Consider the following 21,918-nt stretch of genomic DNA (forward strand, 5'->3'; position numbering starts at 1 on the left):
TTTTATGTGCTCTAAGATATATTTTTAATATATTTCAAATATACAAAATATATACGAAAATCGCCCAAAAATTAGCTATTTAAAATAAATTTTTTATACATATTTACATATTTTTTATGTATTTTTTTTATATGAAAAACATATTTTTTTTATAAATTTTTTTCATGGGGGAAAGCTGAATTAAAAAAAAAATTTCTCGCTAAATATTTTAAATTGGTCGCACTCGCTCGGCTGATCAACTTGCCCCGTTCTTTTCTAGAATTCGTAACTAAACATTTGATGATACTGAAGCTAGCAGACGTCTAATAATTTTTGGATTTTTTTTTAGCCGATAAACCATAAAAAAATAATATTTGAAAAAATTGCACCTGTAGTTTTTTATATTTTCTACATGTGCATTTTCTTAGTTTTTTTTTTTTTGTAATTGATTTTTGAAAATAAAAATTCAAAAATTTTTAAATGTCTGCTAACTTCAGGATCATAATATTTTTAACAAGAAGCAATTTTGTTTTGTTCCCAAAATGGTGTCATCTTTTGCCCCATTCCTTATCTTTTTATAGCGGGAAAAAATTGTTTTTTTAGAGAAACAAAATTTTCTTAGGTATGAAAACATTTTTAAGATAACATGTAAGAGTATTTGGTGTGTATTTTATAGCATAGATTGAGTGTTTAATAATCCGGGTGCAAGTCGCGCTCGTGTCAATGACGTCATAGCGTTGGTTGCAGCGCCCTACATAGGGGGAGGTCACCGTGTGCCGGGCCGATGGCCTGTCGAGGTCAAACCTCGGACTCATATCAAAGCGAGTGCACTTTTCGTCTAGTTGTTTCTGGGTTGATTTAGATTACGTCTCCGTGCGATCGGAGCATGGGGGAGAGTTAATAAAAAAGTATATTCTAATTTAAACAAACTACTAAAATTTTATTGTAAATAAAGTCAATCATGCAAAACACTTTTTAAAATTCATAAAATATTTCGTAAACTCAGATAAAAATAGTTTTTAATACCATTTTTCTATTTTTGTAGTACGTGGTACTCATTAATTACACGAAAAGACTAAAATATATATGAAATGAATACCGTAAATCAATATATAAATTAACATTAGTCAGACTGGTCGAAGTTTTATATTTCTATCACTAGAGCAACGTTTCGCCATGAACCTGCGATTATGACGGCTTTGGGGGAGTAAACTCTTGTCGCAGAAATCGCGTGTCACGCGCATCAAGTCCAACAATAATTCATTGTCCGTTTATTTGCACACTTAACGTGACATAAACCAATGAGTTGAGGTGTTGTGGTTATTTTGATCATCACTATTATGATCTCTCTCAAATATTTATACATTTTGCACACACGCAGAAAAATGGAGACAGAAAATGTACGAATTTTGATTATGCTGCCGACCAAATTTTAAACGGGAAGTTGAATTGTCAATAAATTATTATGCTGCACTATAATTATTATTGTGAGCCTCTAGAAATTTTTCATTCTCTACTACACAGAAAAAAAGAATTTCTTGGCGCAAGAAATATTTTGTATTATGAATTGGAGACAAAAATTTTTCTTGGCTCAAGAATTTTTTTCTCGCCTAAAAAATTTTTTTCTTGTTCCAAGAAAATTTTATCTTACTCCAAGAAAAGTTTTGTTTTCACTTTATAATACAAAAAATTTCTTGGTTCAAGTAAAAATTTTCTTAGAACAAGAAAAAATTTTTTGCGCCAAGAAATCCTTTTTTTCTGTGTATAATTCTTAATTCAGATAAATGATATTCATCTAAAATTTTTCAAAGTCCGAAGTATAACTTTTCATTCGTGGAGGATTTTGAGGTCTTATTTATAATTCAAAATCGATAAATTATTCGCATTTAGACCTCATAGTTCCCATTGAAGATTTTGAGTATCAAAGTAGAGTTACTTTCTGGGCGGCAAATAAAACATCAAAGAAATTAAAGCTTTTGAGGATCAAAGTAGAATTTGTTTTTTGACTCGGGGTCAGCACTCCTGTTATAAACATTTCGCTCATAGGACGCTATTCAAATTATAGGATATCGCTGTAGTGCAAACGAGATACTAAAAAACACGGGAGTGCTGAAGGGTTAAGTTACAAAAGTTATCTAATTCCAACACCAAAATTGCGGAAAGACGCATGCGTTGATGTTTTTTATCACTGTTTTCTTATGAGAGAAAAGTAAGACTTTTTTTTCTGCAAAAACGGGTTGGAATTTGATCTTTCGGTGCAGATATGGTTAAAAAAAAATAGAAGTATTTCCTTCTCTTTGATTCTAGTAAAAATTAAAAAATGGAAATAGGCGATTTGCTGCTAAGGATATCGTGAAATATTACATAGTGGCACGGAATGAAATGAGACAATTTCAAACGCGGGTAGAATTGGCTGCTTGAGCCAAAAGCGAGTGCTACCAGCAATTTTGAAGTGTTAAAACTATAAAATCGAATCTCTGAATTTGGTCAAAACGGAATAATTTAAGATCAATAGCAATTAGAAATAAAATACCAATTAGAAGCGATGTTTTTAGGTTATTAACTCTCTAAAAACGAATTAGTGAAAATCACGTGACAATCAATATTTGGCAGTGAATAGTCACTTATTGCTAGTGGAAATTACACACGGAGAAAAAAGAAATGTTGCTGCAACAGGAACGTTCCTGTAACATGATCCTGTGGCTGCAACAGGATATTCCTGTTACCGCTACAAGATCAGTCCTGTTTCAGTCACAGGTCCATTCCTGTTGCAGCCACAGGACTAGCCCTGTAGCTGCGACAGGATTATTCCTGTGGCTGCAACAGGACTCATCTTGTGAATACTGCAGGAATTTCCTGTTGCAGCCACAGGGCCATTCCAAATTTAAGAGAGAAGGTTTAAACAAAAGTATATAAAATTGCATTGTAATTAAATAATGTAGTCCTTATGATCAAAATTTGTTACTATCCTTAATATAGAACTATAATAACTTTAATGTAAAAGATATTTTGCTTAATATTTAACTTTGGGGTGTGGAAATCCCAATATTGCAATCTACCCATATTTCATTAAAAAAGTATTAATTGTATCTGCATATAATTCTTCGAATAGTTGAGAAAGACATAAGCGATAAAAGAATATATTATTTAATAATAAGGGGTATAGGAAATCAATTTCAACATTACAATATTAGAGCATTTAAAATTATTGGAGCAAACAGAGACATATAGGTGTACATATTTTCATTGCTGTAACATAGTGTGCAAAAAGGTGGCGCTTATGCTGTACTCTCTAGTCTTTAATTGTAAACGCGGTCTTTATCCGTGTGTTTCGACACTGGATTAAAATACGGGTCGATACACTCATTGCTGCAACTTTTTTATTCGTAATCAGCGTTCCATCTGTTTGATAGGTTAAACGGGCGTATACGTTACCCTGTTCATTATTTCTTATTATTACACTGTTAGATCATAATCAAATTAAAAATCAATATTCCCATCGTTATTATGTCTTTACAATGGTTATTGTTTTAATTTAAAAGTATCTTAACTTATTATTTAATTATTTATAAATTTTAAATGTATTTGCGTTTAAATAAATTTTTGTCGAGGTACAAAATTTTGTGATCGCACGTTTAGAAGTTCAAAATATATTAATTTTCTAAAAACTTTAATATTAGGCAGGGGGTGGGACAAAACAGGCCCCCTAAGAAAAAAATCTCAGTAGTTTTTTTTCACTTCTTCTAAATTTTCCAGTCCCAAAATCAGAATTTGGTATCAATTGGCCGAATTATGAGACAAGAAATTCAAAGTGTGGGACAAAATGAACCCCCTTAAAAAAAACAATGGACCCTTTTATTTTTTGTACCGAATTTTACTTTACTTTAGTCGCTTAGCAGAATGAATGTCTCAAAAAAAAAAAAACTCAAATCTTAAGATTAAATTTATTTTTTTTCTCCCTCGATATGAATAATCCTGTCATATAAATTTATGTCAAAAAACTGAGTTATAAAAATAAATTTTATCGACCCCAAATAAATTATTCAGCTCAATCTTATCGATTTAAAATTTATTTTTAATCATGAATCGTTTAAGATTTTAAAATCTTTTGACAGTAAATTTTGGGTGGCCCGAATTGTCCCATGATCTCCGTGTTGCTTTTCTATTCTTATTCTCCCATATATTTATGAAATAGCAAACTTTAATTTTTAATTCAATCATCTCTTTTTATACATTTTTCTGCTCATAAATTCCCACGTTAAATAAACGATGCATTTTTCTTAAAAAATTTCAATTGTTTCTATTTCGAGAACTCCACAAAAGATTAATAATGATTAAAATTAATCATAACCTGATAATAAATTAATTAAATTGCACCAGGTACCAGATACCGCCACTCGAAAAATTTCGAAATATCTGATTATTTAAATAATAATTTTTTTGAAAGCATTCGGTTCATAAATAAACTAAAGTATTTGGAGTAAATATATATCTGTACATATATATAATATGTAAACTACTACAAAAAGATATTTGCGATGTTTTTTCTTAAAATTTTATGATCTAAGTTTGAATATCAATAAGAATATGTTTGACAGTTATTAACAATTTTAGACGTCATAACAACTTGTTTACTGCCAGGGATACATTTTGTGACGAACGTGTAACATATTCGGTGTGTTGGAGGCAGCGGCCGATTGTCCCAGTGAGAGGACGTTCACCCAATGGCCGAGGTCATCCGAATTATACCGAGCATACACGAATACTATCGAGATATATACGTTTATTGCCACAACCAATCAATCAGTCAACATATATCTATATATACCCTTTAATCTTAATAAGAAGTCATACCTATAATCTTTTTACTTTTTATCTAATTAACATTCGTTATTAAATCATACATGACTATTATTTGCTTAGGTCAATTATTCGGAAATCGAGACTGGTTTCAAAATTTTTGTAGAATCATGCAAATATATAGGAGTAGTGACAGGGTCTGATAAATTTATTAGTTCACAAATGCGAACTATAAATAAGTGATCTGAGCAAATGAAATCATGCATGATAAAGCTTTGAATTTCCCGCTTTAGAAATTCAAAATTTTTCAAATGAAGGGAAGAGACAATATATTTTAGTTTCATTTTTGCAAATTGAGTTTTCAAAGAATGTTGACTTAATATTTTGAAAAACTATTTTCATGTTTTTCAGGATAGTAAATTTTTTTGACCATTCATACAAGTACACTGTCAAAAATTCCCAATAAATTTTACTATGGGTGCATAGTAACACCGGGCTATAAGAAAACTGATTCAAAATTTACAAGTGTCCCATAGTAAACGTATGCGCAGACTACACGATTGTGGCCTATGCGCATACGTTTACTATGGGACACTTGTAAATTTTGTACCAGTTTTCTTATAGTCCGGTGTTACTATGCACCCATAGTAAAATTTTTTGGGAATTTTTCACAGTGTAATGAATTTTGATATATTATGCAACGCATGCAGAAAAAATGCGTTTTTCGGTGCCAAAACATGATGATCATTCGAAAAGTGATTTTGGAAAAAGTCATTAAAGTTGAAATGAATGAGTCAATTTTCCAAAATGAATGGTTTCAATTATATATACTTATATGAAAGATGTACACGGAAAAAAATTTACTGTTGCTGCAACAGGAGACATTCATGTTGCAGCAACAGGAAAAAATCCTGTTGTAGCAACAGAATTTTCCTGCAGCTGCAACAGGAGAATAGCCATGTTGCAGCAACAGGAAAAAATCTTGCTGTAGCAACAGAATTTTCCTGCAACAGGAGAACAGCCATGTTGCAGCATCAGGAAAAAATCCTGTTGCAGCAACAGGATTAATGCTGTTGTTGCGACTTAATAGTAAAATATAGTTACACGGTAAAAAATGTTGTGTCATTGCGTCAAAAAACATAGGTTTACAAATTTTTGTGTTAAATATTTAACACTTTTTTGGGTTGATTTCACAGAATAAATTTTAAATGTACACATAAAAGTGTTAAATATTTATCACAAAAATTTGTAACACTAAGTTTTTTGACGCAACGATACAACATTTTTTACCGTGTAACTATATTTTACTATTAAGTCGCAACAACAGTATTAATCCTGTTGCTGCAACATGGCTGCCTCCTGTTGCAGCTACAGGAAAATCCTATAAACAACACATTTTGAATTAGAATTGTATTTGATAGAAATTCGAGCTGTAGAATCAAAATATGTACAAATTTTTGAGCAGTAGACTAAACATTCAAATTTATCATTTATTCAAAAATTCGATAGTTCAAAATGTTAATAAGTTATAGAGCATGAAATTTATGCAGTCAGAAGTAAGGAAATTTTGATTACGGTGATAGTATAAGAAACTTTGGGGCGAAATGAGACTCCCACCCCTCACCTGGACACAAAAAAAAATTATGGTGTCTCATTCTGCCCCAGGTTTTCTATATCGACGGTTAGGTTACCGTCTTGATTAGATAAACTTTATAGCTATTTGTTAGACAAAGAGAAAATCGTTTTCGTTGAGGAAAGTCGCGAGAAAGTTGTTTGTTGCGAATGAGAAACGAGAGTGTTTCGAGAGTTGAATGAACGCAAATCACGTATTTATTCGCTCATCCTTTTTATACTTCACATTGTAATAATTCTCTTTGAGTTATTTTATTTCAAATCGAGTCATATAGACTTTATGATACAGCGAAGGTGAGAAAATTCTCACCATTCAAGTATTTGCGCAAACAATATAACAACCAAAATACAACTATATGTCTTCTATTTGTTCTAGTTCTTTTATAACTGTATATATAGCATGGAAATGTGAAATTTTTTCTAAAATTTAGACATATTTTGCTGGCAATCGTGTACAGAATTAAACTTTCGATTGAATTTACGTTGTCTATCAAAATTAACGTCCTCTGGTGTTGAGTTTTTTAGAAAAATTATTTAAATTTTGAATTCTTGAAAGGTACAAAAAAAAATCTACACGTCAAATTCTACAGACTGAAAATGTTACACATTTCCTACGTGAATAGAACTTAAATTTTTCACAATAGTAATAAATTCTCTCTTTGTAAAATCCATAGTTGAGTGACAGTTATGTTATCAAGATCGTTTTATATAGAACACTAAGAAATCATGTAACTGCATTTTCACTTGTAAATATTTTAATTTCACTTGGCTATGAGTTTTATTACTTAACTATTTACTCACTGTAATTAAAACAGTCAAAATAAAAGTGAAATAGTTATTCAGTTGTTGATTAATTACCATAATTAAAAAATATTTCATTTTATTAAATAATTATACCTGCGCCATTCATTTAATTACATACATTGTTTTGTTACTTTTTCTTTTAAATATTGTTTCATTTATGTTTTCTTTGTCTCTTGAGTCAGCTATTTTTATATTTTGTAACTGATCTAATTTAAATTAGCCTTGAATATTTTATCATAATAAACACTTTATTATTGTCATGAAATTATTTTCAAAAAATTACATAATTTTTATCATTTAATAAAAAAATTTAAAACAAATTTTTTTTATCAATTAAAATTCATTACGTACGAAATCTGATCTAAAAAATCAAAGTGAAAAATTTTTTTTCAATATTATTTCCTTATAAATTTAATTATTCGTAATTATCATGAAAAACTTTATTAACTATTAGATAAATGTCATAAAACTTTTGTTAAAACACTTATCTAAGATTCGTAGAACAAAAAACAAGGTAAGTTGGTCAGCTTAGCCCATTTTACCTCGCAGTCAACATTTTCCAGTTTTCAACCAAATCGAGTCAGCGAGCATTTGAAAATAATAAAAAAAAAAACATTTTTACTGAAATTTCAACTTTGCTGCACTGCTTAAACTGATCAACTTGCCCCATTTTTTCTTCAAACCATAGCTAAGGCCTTCGATGTCTTATTTTGTTGCGAGTTTCCCGAATTTTTTCATATATTTGAATCATTTTATTCAATTCTGGACATATATTTTGCACGGAAAAAAAAAGTAGGTGCTGCAACAGGACAAAATCCTGTTTTAGCAACAGGATTTTCCTGTTACAGCAAGAGGAAACATCCTGTGGGAGCAACAGGACAAAATCCTGTGGTAGCAACAGGACAAAATCGTGTTGCAGCAGCTATTTTTTTTTTTCCGTGTGAGTTCAACTTTTGCCCAGGTCAAAAAAATAACTTTCGTTTGGCGTAATTTTGAAAATTGAAGTAAAGCAAGTGTAGAAAGACCAAACCAAACCAAGTCAAGTTCTTTTTTTAAGATTTGGCTTCGACTAAATTGTCTTACTTAGTACTGATTTACGCCAACTAAGTCAAATTGAAGTCAGGTTGTCTTGGATTTGATTTAGTTGACTCAAATTCAAGTCATTTAAGTAAAATCCGAGTCAACAAGACTTTTATTTGACTTAAATTTTTGAGTCAAATAAGTCGCATTCAAGTCAAACTTGACTTGAGTTTGACTTAGTTGACTTAAAAAAACTAAGTGTAGCCAAAATCAAGTTAAAAAAGTCAAAAGCGTCAAAAAAATTGTAGCATTTAACAGTTCTCACTTGTTACTAACTGATTTTCATAACTAATTTAACCCTCCTTAACTTTCTTGCTTAACTAATTTCGCTAAAGCTGTTATATTACACAGTATTTCATTTGCCTGCAATTGTGACAACTACTCTACAATTTATTATATAAACTTAGCCTCTTATATTGTCAGTCACTTTACTATCAACCTTCCGCCCGTACTTGCTTTTCAGTCAAGTGTCGAGACTCGGGCGAACACTAGACCTTCTACTTGCTCGCGGCCAGACTTGCAAGTACTTTAATTTCGATTTTTTAATCATAATTTCCATGCTAAATGTGCACTATAAAGTAACTACACGCATTACATACAACTTTTAAATAATATTATTACCTGTGATTACGAGATACTTGATAGACTTGATAAGACTCATTTATTGCCAGTTCATTATCTATTAATCTATTCATGACACTATAAAGCAAGATTGATCATTACAATTTATTTTTTTCTAACCCTATTAAGTATTAATGTATTGAATGTGTAATATGATTACATGAATAATATTACCTCTTACTTCCAATAATTAAATTTAAATATATATTCTTAAGGATCGTTATTATAATTTTTATTACTAATTTATACTCTAAAGATATCATATTTGTCTGGTACAAATATCTCAACCGTTGCATTTGTTCTCTATAAGTATGACATTGTATATTAGTTAAATAAAGCCTTTCCAGTTTCCTTTTATAATTTATAATTATAAATCTATATGTCCTAGCATTATTCCCGCCCGCTTTACTAGGTGACAATAGAATGTTTAGCGCTACTACTCTAAATATCATAAACTTAATGATTAATTCAAAACTTGTTAAAAAAAAAAAAAAAATCAGACATATTTGGAAAAAAGGTATTAATTTTCCAACATTCTCATTCGCATGATATCAGGTTGCAAGTTAATAGAACATTTTCTATAAGCTGTATAGAGTGTTTTTCAACTCTACATATAGTGAAACCTTAACTTACAATTAACCTCAATAAGATAGTTTATAGATAAATTGAGAAAAATATCGATAGCCTGAATTGGGATTCGAACCCAGACCATGTCGGTATCGCGCCGAGTTCTCTACCAGTTGAGCTATCCGGTCCTCTACAGGGTGAATTTTATTATCAAACCCGGGGCAAAAAAATAACTTGCTTTTGACTTTTTTGACTTATTAGACTTGCTTTTGCTTAATTAACTTGATTTTGACTGTTGTAATTTTTTTGACTTAGTTAACTTGATTTTGGCTACACTTACTTTTTTTTAACTTTAATATGACTTTTTTAACTTAAAGATTTAAATCACTTAAGTTCCCGAGTCAAAGAACAAATTTGGATTTGAGTCTCAAAGTTCTCAATGAGGTTTTTGAGGGTCAATTTAGAATTTGAAGATTGACAACAGTAGAAAGTTATCCTAGTTTAGTCCTCAGAGTAATAGTTACGACCCATTTTACCACTTTGAGGACTAAACTGGAGTAACATAATCTGGATTAGAGCCTCAAAATAGTCAAAACATACAGGAATAATTTTATCCCTTTGAAACTCAAAAGTCTCGTTCGACGTATTCTCTCCCCTCCCTTTGAAATCTAAAATTTTTCAAAGTCCGAATTATAATTTTCATTCGTTGAGGATTTTGAGGTCTTACTTATAATTCAAAATTTAGACTTCATTGTTCTCATTGAGGATTTTGAGTACTAAAATAGAGTTACTTTCTGGGCGGTAAATAAAACATCAAAGGAATTGAGGCATTTGAGGACTAAACTAGAATTTGCTTTTTGACTCGGGTTAACTTCAAATCAAGTTTGACTTAAATTTGATTTATTTGACTCAAAAATTTGAGTCAACTAAGTAAAATCCGAGAAACGGGACTTTAATTTGACTTAGTTGACGTAAATCGGTACTAAGTAAGACAACTTAATAAAAAGCAAGTCGGATTCAAATGTGTTTTCATATTTTAAAGTATGTTTATCATTTATTAAATAAAGAACTTAAACTATACTTGCTTTTATCTCCTAGACTTCCTTCATTTTAATTTTTAATATTAATCCAAAATCGAGTTATTTTTTTGACCCGGGAAGTTGCAACTTTTATCACCAAAATTAGGCCTTTGATTCGCAGAAATTTGTTTGCTAAAATTCGACTTTTGATCCATCTAATTTTGTATGAAATTTATTGAAAAAACGTCTCATTTATTAGTATAGACTTTCTTTTATATTAAATATATACAATGTAATTTTTCAAATTTGAAATACGATTGCGGTTAATGTTATGCGTCACCAGACAATAATTATATTCAGGTTTAATAAAAAAAATTACATGATTTATATGAATACCGCAAAATTAAATAGAAGTTTTAATAGTTTTATAACTTTAAATAAATATGTTACGGAAGATTTATTGACAATAAAATGTATACTAAAATCATCTTCAAAGCGCGAATAATTTTATAGTATGCGTTTTATGTGAATAAATTCAGTAGTTTTCGCGGTTAGTGGGAACATAAAAAACGCCTCTTCATTTATTAATATATATATCTATAAATTTCTATGGTTAATAAAAATAATTATTGTATAATTTAAAATAAATGCTTTAGCATGACAATGTGTCTGTTTCTGTTTTTGGATATTATTTAAATCTAAATTTGTATTTAATCTCTTATACCACGATGGTTTCGTGAAAATTAATTATAAAATATAGATGACACATCAGAAATAAAGTACAAAAGTAGCGTAACAATGTAAAATAAAATAGTTTATTAGAGTCATCGACCGACGAACCTGAACGCCACAAGATTAAAACAGGCGATTCTAAATTCGTTGGGTTCAACGAACGAATATAGCCGCTTGAACTCGAGCAATCTATTTTAAATCCGAATTGGTCATTAGCGGATACTTTTCTCGCCTTTTAAATATACTTGCAATCTCATTGCTTCCGACCACAGAAAATAATACAGAAAACTCTATAATTATTTTATTTTTATGACAAAAAATTGTACGATTTACTTTCGCTTGACAAATCTATGATCTACCTACGCGTACAATATACTTTACTTACAAACCATTACTTACTCTAAATAAATATCGACTGTTTAGTATATATATAACATGTAATCTTGACAATAAGGGTGGACGTTATTTGTAGCACTTAAATTTTATGTATACACCCCAATCTATACACTGGTACTAAATAATTCAGCTACCAATCATGAAAATATCTTTCAGTCTATATATATTTCATATATTTTTTTGAACGCATAAACTAATTTTAAATCATTCAATGTAAAACTGATTACCTGTCGGAGAAAACGTTTAGTTAAAACATTATGTATAGTTAATTTATTTGAGTAGCATCAGTATCAAAAGTCATTAACATTAAAACGTCTCTAGTCGAAAAATAAAACCTCATTTGAACCTTGGCGCAAATGAGGTTCTAGAATATTTTTTATTGCAGCCTAAATTTGAGATTCAATTTTTTGACCCAGGGTAACAAATAAATAAAGAATCAAAATTTAATTCAATAAGATGCACTGAGAAAAAAGATACTTTTGTAAAAAAAATACTTTCTAGATCAAAAAAATAAATTTATTGAAAATTTCTAATTAAATGATTTTTTGAGTAAAATAATTACAAACTTAAGAGTTACTTTTTTAAAAAAACAAATTGACTTACTGCAATAAAGATATTTTTCAAAAAAGTTAACACTATTATTTTTCAAAAATTTTTTGTCAATGGATGCTTTAAATTTTCATGGATGAATTTGTTAATTTTTTTTTTTTATTGCACTCAATAGTCAGTAAAATTTTTGAAAAACGAATCACTGCTAAGACTGTAATTTTTTCACTCGAAAAAAAAAACGATTGAAAATTTTCCATAAATGAATTTCTTAAATCAACCCGAGTCAAAAAGCAAATTCTAGTTTAGTCTTCAAAAGCCTCGATTCCTTTGATGTTTTATTTGCCGCTCAGAAAGTAACTCTACTTAGGACTCAAAATCCTTAATGAGAACTATGAGGCCTAAATGATAATTAAATTATACGTAAGGTCTCAAAATACTCAACGAATGAAAAGTTATAGTTCGGACTTTTAAAAATTTTAGATAGAAAAGGGAGGGGAGAGAATACGACGAATGAGACTTTTGAGGTTCAAAGGGATAAAATTATCCCTGTATGTTTTGAGTATTTTGAGGCTCTAATCCAGGTTATGTTACTCCAGTTTAGTCCTCAAAGAGGTAAAATGGGTCGAAACTACTACTTTGAGGACTAAACTTTCTACTGTTGTCAATCTTAAATTCTAAACTGATCCTCAAAAACCTCATTGAGAACTTTGAGACTTGAATCCGAATTTGTTTTTGACCCCCGGAAGAATGCATTTTTTAATAAAAATTATTTTTTCTCTTTATATAATTATGCCACATGTTAAATTGTAAGCAAAGTTTGAGCATGACGAGATAAAAATTTGTCTGTCAAAAAATTTTGGTTTTGACCAAACTAATGAACTTTAAGTCACAGCGGGAATAGTACACAAGGATTCGTAAAATTTTGTTGGTATTTACGCCTTTAAACTAGGAATAGCTTAGAAGAAAACCTACTATAGCTTTACTTCAATAGATGAGAGGTAATTTAAAAGTCAGGTTGGGTATAAGTGTAGGTATACGTTTAGGTATTCTGTTGTAATTTATGGTTACAAATAAAAGTGAAGAGTGTGAAAACCGCACAACCATCAAATTTAGCCACAAACTCTATGACTTTTCTCCTAATAAATCTCTACCTTTGACATTAACAAAAATGAAAGTGATAAATTATTTTCAAAAAGATAAATAAATTGAATAATACGTTAACAAATTATTTTAATTTTACCATAGAACTTTCATTTGTCCAAGATGATATTTTTTTCTTTTCTTTTATAAAAGGGTTTCATTAATCGAGATAAAGATTGATCGAAAAAATTTTGAAAAATCAAAAGGGTGTATAATTTATGTTACCCAGGTCGGGAAATTTGATATGATTTTAGTGTAACTAGTCTGTATTTGAACTAGTTGATCTGTTTTCAAATTTTTATGAAAATTTTAGGCTGTTTTTGATCCATAGACAATCAAAAACAGGCTAAAAAAAACAATACGCAGATAAAGTCTAGTTTTGGTCTGAATAAAAACAAAAAAAGGCAAAATATTTTGAGAAAAAAGTCGAATTTTGATCTACAGGCGACCAAAACTAGACTAAAAATTATTGGAAACAAGTCTGAATATAGTTCAAATAAGGAATGATGATAAAAATTTTCCAACGCTTCTACTTTCAAAATGATACACATAATTTGAAATCAGTTACTTCTTCAGCCAGCATAGTAATGTCTGGAAAAATGGTTACTTTTGAACAACCCAAGGTTCGTGGCGTGTTTATTTTCTCCGAAAAAAGGACTATCTATTGTCTCATTCTCACTCATTGTAGCAATGGGTTCTAACATGTAACAGCACGTAATCCTAGTGACGTCAAAGGTCTTAGTGTAAGCAGTATACAATGCAGCTATATGTTTACAAATTTTTCTACTTCAGCGGCGTAGTCTTATAAAAATTCAGTATATTTACGCTGCAAACTTTCAAAAATTAATTATGTGTTATTTTTTATAGATACAAAAAAAATTTTCAATGCTTTTTTGTGTGATTTCTTTTTCTCTACAACTTTTGTTTGACGTTTTTTCACGAAATTTTTGTTGTTCATGAAATATTAGCGAAAAATTTGTTTTAGGGGGTGTTTTTATTTTTTTCTCATTAAGCCCTAGAGTGATGACTTTTTATTTTGGGGGGTGGTTGAGGGTGACATCATAGTCCTCAAACAAATTTGCACCAATTTTCGAGAAATGTCGCCCATTTCGGAGTTTAGACTGGACTAATATATGACCTTTTAGTTTTAGAGTTTCCTAAAGCCAAAGGGCGTATAAAAATATGAGTATTTTTGGAATTAGTAACGCGATATATGTACACAGAAAAAAGGATTTCTTGGTACAAAAAATTTTTGCTTGCCCTTTTTTGAAGAAATTTTTCGCATGATAAATTGAGAACGAAAATTTTCAGAAAACGAAAAAAATTTTTCTAGTCCTAAGAAAATTTTTGTTTTCATTTCATAATGAAAAGTTTTTCTTGCGCCAACAAATCTTTTTTATCTGTGTACAATATTATGTACATAGATATTTATCAATTTTTATTGAGTTTCATGTTTGGACTTTCGGCATTCGGCAACAGTTTGTTGTAGACCATAACATGCTGGTAAAACCAGTTTCATAGACCCGATGAGATTATTTGAATGCTGCTGAAAGCGAAAGGAGGGACAGAAAAAGAAAAAAAAAGTGCTATAAGTAATTCACCGGTTCCCGTTAAGAGGGTTACCTTAGTATTGAGATAGGCCACAGTATTTACCGTTAGCTCATGACTTAATAATTTATATTCCCAACTCGTTTGTCAAACTACTGATACATGTAATGTATTTGATTATTTCTAACACTTACACTTTCTAAACCTAAAAATAAACAATACTTTTATTTTTAAAAAATAATAGTACGGTCCAGTAGAGGAATGTTATTTCATTTTTGACTCCATAATTTCGATTTTAAGGATAATTAAATGAAAAAAAATCCTTTACTATTTGATCCTTCATTCACTGGTTTCGTCACTTAGTAACTATTTTATTAATTACTATTTCCAATGTTTTTAAATTATACTTAATCACTAATTAACTCAACTATCATATTTCTGCACGAGTCCTGACGGTCACGGGTCTATTTGACCCCAGTGTCTTTGGCCAACCGTAGAAATTAAACTAATAGGTATTTTTATTTAAAATTTTATAGATATGGTAAAAAAATTTTTATAAAAACTAGTATCCATTTTTTGTAAATTTAAATTTTTAGCCAAGAAAAAAATATTTTTGCATAAAAATATGTCACTTTATTAATTTTTAATATTTTTAACTAAAAATTGTGGCAAATTATTAGGGAATAAATTACTTTGAAAATGAATCCATACGAAAGTTGAATATTGAAAAAAATATTTTTTAGTCATTAAAATAAAAAATTTTCAAAAATTACAAAAGTCAAAAAAAAAAGTTATCGGTTTTTTGTAAATATCTCAGTAAATATCGAGTTATTCAACAAATTGCAAGAAACCTTTTTTGTAGCGTTTTAAATTCTCTACAAAAAAGGTATCTTATACTTTTTCAAAAATCTCAATAGTTACCAAGATATTTAGAGGTTAAAATTCTGAGAATTATAATATTTAGCAATTTGGAGTTCCAATTCCGGGTTTTCTGGACCCCATGTAAAATTCGGATTAATATATGAAACATTTTAAGATATATTTATCTCTATTTATAAACTTTAAGAAAAAAAATCAGCAGACAAGTTACAGACTGGTCTATTAAAATAATAGAATAGATATTTATTATTAAATTTCGTAAATGACTGAGACATTGAAAAACCCGTTAAAGTGACAAGGAGACTCATGTCACACATAATCCTTGATCCTAATGAGAGGTTACTCGTGCCAATTGGCGTTTTAACCGAGAGCAAACTTAAATACGATACTAATAAATTCTAATCTCATAAAAGATACAGCCAATAAATAGCTTTGAATGTTTGTTTGAGTTCTTAATTAGTTAATTTTAAAAGTTGCTTAAAATTTACAATAGTCCAACACATATATATATATATACATATATATATTTGTAGAAAAATAGGATAATAAAAATAAAGAGGGAGAGAGAGAGTGAGAAAGAGCGGGATGTTATAGCAACAGCATTTAAGAACAGTGGTGAGGAATAATTCGCGCAAGCGCTCAAGTCCGCGATATATCCTGGCGCGGTAAACTCACTCGCGCGTTGTACAGCATGCCATACACAACCACTATCCACGGTTAGCTCTTTTTTTACTACACGTGACCACGCCGTCTTATTAATCACACATGAGAAGTTGCAAACAACAGACTTGATAACTGAATGAGAAACAGGTGACGACTGGTAGAGTAAAGAGTTTAACGATTTATATATATATCTTATATATATATATATATATACATATATTTTCATTTTTAATTAATGCAATTCTTGCTCCGTGGAAAGTGACGTGCCTCGGTCATCAAGTGTCAGTGATCGTGCTCATGTTAAAAGACAAAAAGAATAAACTGTAAAGTGATAATTAACAATAATTAATAGTAATAATATTCATATATATATATACAAAAATTTAATTAAGTGAGGTGTGTTTTTATTTGACTGGGTAATGATAGACAGGCAGGTGGAAACCTGGTGTGTACAAACAATGACTGTCCAAGAGTTAAAGCCCCGTGGGGGTGCTGAAGGTCAACCTGGAACAGGGGACATTCTTTCACCGCCGGAAGTCACGGAAAATGATAAAGATTCCTCTTATCGAGAGATCTATCCTCCTCAGGACAGTGAAAACCTTTTGGGGCGAGTGTTAGCTGGTAAGAATTTTGAATTTACTTTCGCAAAATGAATAAAAAAAAAAATGGCTAAAATGATAGAGAATTAAAAATTCGGAAATAGTAAGTACTCGCGTATTTGGCGGGCGCGGCGTACGCGGAGGCGGCAGTTTCACTTTCCAGCGTTGGAATGTAGGTCGAGGGACCCAGTACGAGGCTAGTTCGTTGCCCCTCGACGGCCTTCCACTCGACGGTTGGTTATTTTTCTCCCTCCTCTTAATTTTCGCATGTGGCGAAGCTAGTTCTAGCCTAGATAGCGCAAGCGAGGAAATATCGCTTCACACCATACTTCTCCCACCCTAAACTCCCAATTTGCTCACTCTACACTCTACACTCTACACCCGATGCCTGGTACTCCCACTCCGCGCAATTCTTTTCTCCTATTATTGTATATGTCCACACAAACACACACACATGTTATGTGTGTACGTATGTGTCATGTACCCCACTCTGAATGTCCCATTGGCCTGAGAGTCATGGCACGAAAGTGGGTCGGTGGGGCCTTGGCGCGAAGCTAGTTCGTTCACCCTGCTCGACCCGTAACTGGGGCAAGATGAAATTAACTGACGTTCCTGTCTCTCTCTACAGCGGTTTAGTCGCAACCGGCGCACAACTCACTCGCTCACTGTATAATAACGACTCGCGGCCAATCCATGACGGTACTGAGTTCAACAAACTCAAACTGGGACTCCTACCCCCCCACCTCACCCCACCTCCCACAACATTTACTCTTGTCTTTCCCTTCTTGTCCCGATATGAGCAACCTCCCCACTCGTATTACACATCGAAGGTCACGATACACTAGTTAAGTACAGTGGACGCAATGATTACTATCATCACTATCGATTCCTTTCGATATTTTTTATAAACTACTCTCGTCTATTATTTAAAACCGATAGTCCCGCAATTACGCAACCATCTACTCCAATATTATTATTATTATTATTACTTATGTTGTTTTTTTGTGTTACTCCCCGAGAGAAAGTAAGATTGTGATATTAATGGAACGATCACTCTCACTCTTCCCCTCTCTACTCTACTCTTAATTCACCTTTCTCTGAGTAATATTATGGCTAAGTGAAAAAAAATGCTTTCACCAGCACGTCATCTTAACCTCTTATTTCCTCTTACTCTTACAACCTCTACAATAGGGCACTGACCTACCGCACTACCACTTTTTATAATATATTAGAATGCTATCAAACTGAAAAAGATACCATGCAAATCATCACTAAGATTTACTTTATGTCATTTATTGATAATGTCTTATATAATTTTTTTGACGTTGTATTTAAACGCACAATCTATTGCTACATATATATGTATGTATGTATATATTATCAGCTATCACTTTTATTAATTAATCATATTTATTTCAATTCGTTAAACGGTTACGTAAATTAATTTTCACTATTTTATCTTATCATTTAAAAATATTTAAAAATTGTGGATTAAAATTTCGGAATAAAAAAATATATAAATTAAAAATTAACTTTAAAACAATTGAATTTAATAATCGATAGCGAGTAAATTTAATGAGAAATTATTCACTGTTAATAATTTGCACACATTGTTATAAATTTTTTTAATAATTATTCAAGTGTTAATATCTTTTATATTATAAATCATTAAACTCGAAATTTATAAAACATTGTCAGTTGATATAAATTCGAGGTCTATGTGACGATATTACAATTAAATTTTAATAGAAACAACAAATAATTATATTTTAATGCTAAGAGTGTGACCGCGTGAAAAAAGATGATTTTTGGGAATTTTTTTAAAGAAAACTACTGCATGGAATGTTTTAATGTTTCGATGATATATTTGTGGATATATAATGAATACGAGATAAAATTTTTGGACCAAAAAATTCAAAATTCAGTGAGTTATTCACGATCTCCCGCTCAAAAAAAAAATTCTCTGCTGCAGTGATAGCGACCTGCGCAGTGCCGGAAATAAAAAAAACCAAAAAGTTTATTAAACTAGAAGGTATTTTCCGTACCATGACCCTCGGGTTAAAAAAAAAATTGAAATTTAACAAAATGGCGGAGTTTAAAAAAAGTTCAAATTTCGCGCGAAAATTTGATGACTTTTTGGCCCGCCAAAATTACATTTTTGATTCGATCAAATAACTGGAGGTTCAGGGTACGTAGAAATATATATAAAAGAAACTGCAGTTCAAATCAAATCGATCGGATGATTTGTCTTCGAGTTATAGACGCGGCAATTTTGAAAAATGGATTTTCGAAAACCGATAAGCGGCTGTAACTCAAAAAACTATTCGAGATATGTACTAGAAATCGTAGTGTTTTTTTTGAAAGTATAAACTATCAAAATATGCAAAAAAAAATGAATTGATTTTTCAAAATTCCACACTAGTGGTTCCCCTTAATATGCAAAATTATTTCATTTGAAGATTTGAAAATTACATCCGACAGTAAGAATCGAAAGTAAATTGCACGGAATTAATACGGATTAAAAGTTGGGTTCAAAATAAAGTCATAAAAATTTACTCGTTGTCATGGGAAATAAACTTTTATTACTTTTGTCAAACAAAAGTAATAGTCGTAGGAACAATAAAACAAAAAAAAATTAAAACCTGTCGTCTACTTTGAAATTCATTTGACAAAATAAATTTCCGACTCCATTTTTAAATTTTCTAAAAATAACAACGTGAATATGAATTTTTTAGTATTTTTAAAACAAAAAATGGCTACGGTTTCTAGATCAATCCTCCGATTTTGCTCATCTTCGAACGTGAACGCGACCAAAGTAAAGATAAAAAAAAACGTAAATAAAAATTTAATTATGATCCGATAAATTCTGCGAGTGCAATCGTGATAAATCGGATAAATATATAAACATATATACTTTTGACCCGACGATATTTTTTTGAATTTACTCAATATCAAAATTTTTTTAAAGTTGCGCTATGAAATTTTCTGCAAAAAGCAAAATTTTCTAAAAAAAATATCTTACGAATGTTTTATATACTCCAGGTGTCCATCAAAGAGTTAATAATAGTTTTTTATTCTTTCTTATTTCTTAACTTTCACTAAAAAACATTTAAACCCACGCGTGACTCCTGAAAGAATTTATAGATGAGACGCTACCGATAAAAAAAAGTACAAGTGTTAAAATTTCGTGAGTTATTTACTCAAATAATTTTTTTTTTTTAAATTCTCTGTCACTCTCTCCCCCTGGGTATTTTCTAATTGCGTGATGCTGACGCTGACGACTGGCTAACCTCAAAACCGAGTCGCGGGCAATGGCCTAGCTCCTCCCGGTCTCCGTTGACCTCGATCGGATACGCTCATAGTCGCTGAGAGTGTTTACCCCACCGTTTTATAATACTATAGTAATGTTAAACTCTATTCGGGGTCAAACTATGGCTAAATCTCCTTGGTATTATGTATAAACTCAATTTTATTGTGTAATTATAAATAAATATACTTATATGTAGAAGACGGGGGGGGGGGGGGGGGGGCAAAACGGGGTACTTTATAAAAACAAAACTTTTTTTTTTTAATTGTTTTTCAAACATTCCAAAATTATTTTCAAAAATTGAGTGTTAGTCGAAAAATATTAATGACTTTGTTTTATAATAAAAATTATTAAAAATTTGTTTTTCTTCCTTTGTATCCAATTATTCTATAAAATTTTTTCCACCTTTTTAGGGGATAGATTGCCCGCAAAAATGAAATTTCCTTTCAAACGGCAACTGAAAATTTCCTCTATTTACTTTGAGTATCATTAAAAAAAAAAAAAAAGATTTGACATATATGAGTCCTCGAAATCTTAGTATTTTCTCAAGTACCCCCTCCCCTCCCCCCTACACATATATATATAAGGGTGGTCGTTGAAAATTAAATTTTCTCAGACGCCCTGTAAGAAACTTTTTTTAGTAAAAAAATACGTGGGAAATTTGGTTTTTTCCTTCTTAGTAAAAAAGAACATGTGCCTCAGGGCGATCAAAGTTCATTTTTCGATACAATCGCGGTTTTTTTTAAATATCTTCGTAAATACACATTTTATAAAAAAAATGAATAAGACCTTTTTTGTCAAAAATTTAATTTCCTTCAAAATTGATTCTACGATTTTTTCCTTTAATCTGCATATTTAATGAGATATTTAATGAGATATTTAAAAAAAACACGATTGTATCGAAAAATGAACTGATTGTCCTGAAGCATGCGTTCTTTTTACTAAGAAAAAAAAAATTTCCCTACGTATTTTTTCACTAAACAGCTTTTAATGGGGTGCCTGAGAAAATTCAATTTTTAACGACCACCCTAATCTATATATAAAACAACACACAAATAAAAATAAGTACTTGATGTGATCCCTTATTATTTTAAATTAAAAAAAAAAAGTAGTCCTCTTAGTTTCTTATTCCCTTTTCTGAAGTCGCCTTACTCATATCAAGGTGAACAACCTCTAACCGTGTCGGGTGCTCTTATCTCGTGCTCTCAGTCGCTTATCGGACGATTCTTTCGTGCCAAGACCACGTTACAAAAATACTCGAGTATTTAAGGTTTATTTTTTCACAATATTTTTTATTTTTATTTTTATCTCATTTTAAAAATATTTATTTAATATATAATACATTAATTATCATTAGTTATTTAAATAAATTTTTAAATTATTAAATAGATTAAAAAAATTTCTTTTGTCCATTTAATATAATACTTTTTTTTATCGGAACTAATGGGTACGAAAGTAAAAGTGGTCTAGAGTTACTGGACCTCTGAGCCAAGAATGACGCGTCCAAATGCCAGTGAAAGGGAGAAGACACTATTAAATAATTTTATTGCCTTTCACTTATATACATTTTATAATATATTTATTTTATTGTCATAAAAAAAAT

At 30.4% G+C, this 21,918-nt stretch overlaps 1 protein-coding gene across 2 annotated transcripts in view; it reads left to right on the forward strand.

Moving 5' to 3' along the window:
- Window positions 1-21,918, forward strand: part of LOC130674133 (nuclear hormone receptor E75) — a 131,132-nt gene that overhangs the window by 51,551 nt on the left and 57,663 nt on the right. The window contains exon 1 of one of the 2 annotated variants that reach the window (XM_057479392.1): window positions 16,528-17,030. The exons of the other annotated variant lie outside the window; for it this stretch is intronic. Within the exon in view, the coding sequence (XP_057335375.1) occupies window positions 16,829-17,030 (202 nt within the window). The 5' untranslated portion in view covers window positions 16,528-16,828. Of the gene's footprint in view, window positions 1-16,527; window positions 17,031-21,918 lie in introns of those variants that run through there. 2 annotated transcript variants of the gene reach the window in all.

The sequence above is a fragment of the Microplitis mediator genome, chromosome 9 (assembly GCF_029852145.1).
Source record: "Microplitis mediator isolate UGA2020A chromosome 9, iyMicMedi2.1, whole genome shotgun sequence".
NCBI classification, from domain to species: Eukaryota; Metazoa; Arthropoda; class Insecta; order Hymenoptera; family Braconidae; genus Microplitis; species Microplitis mediator.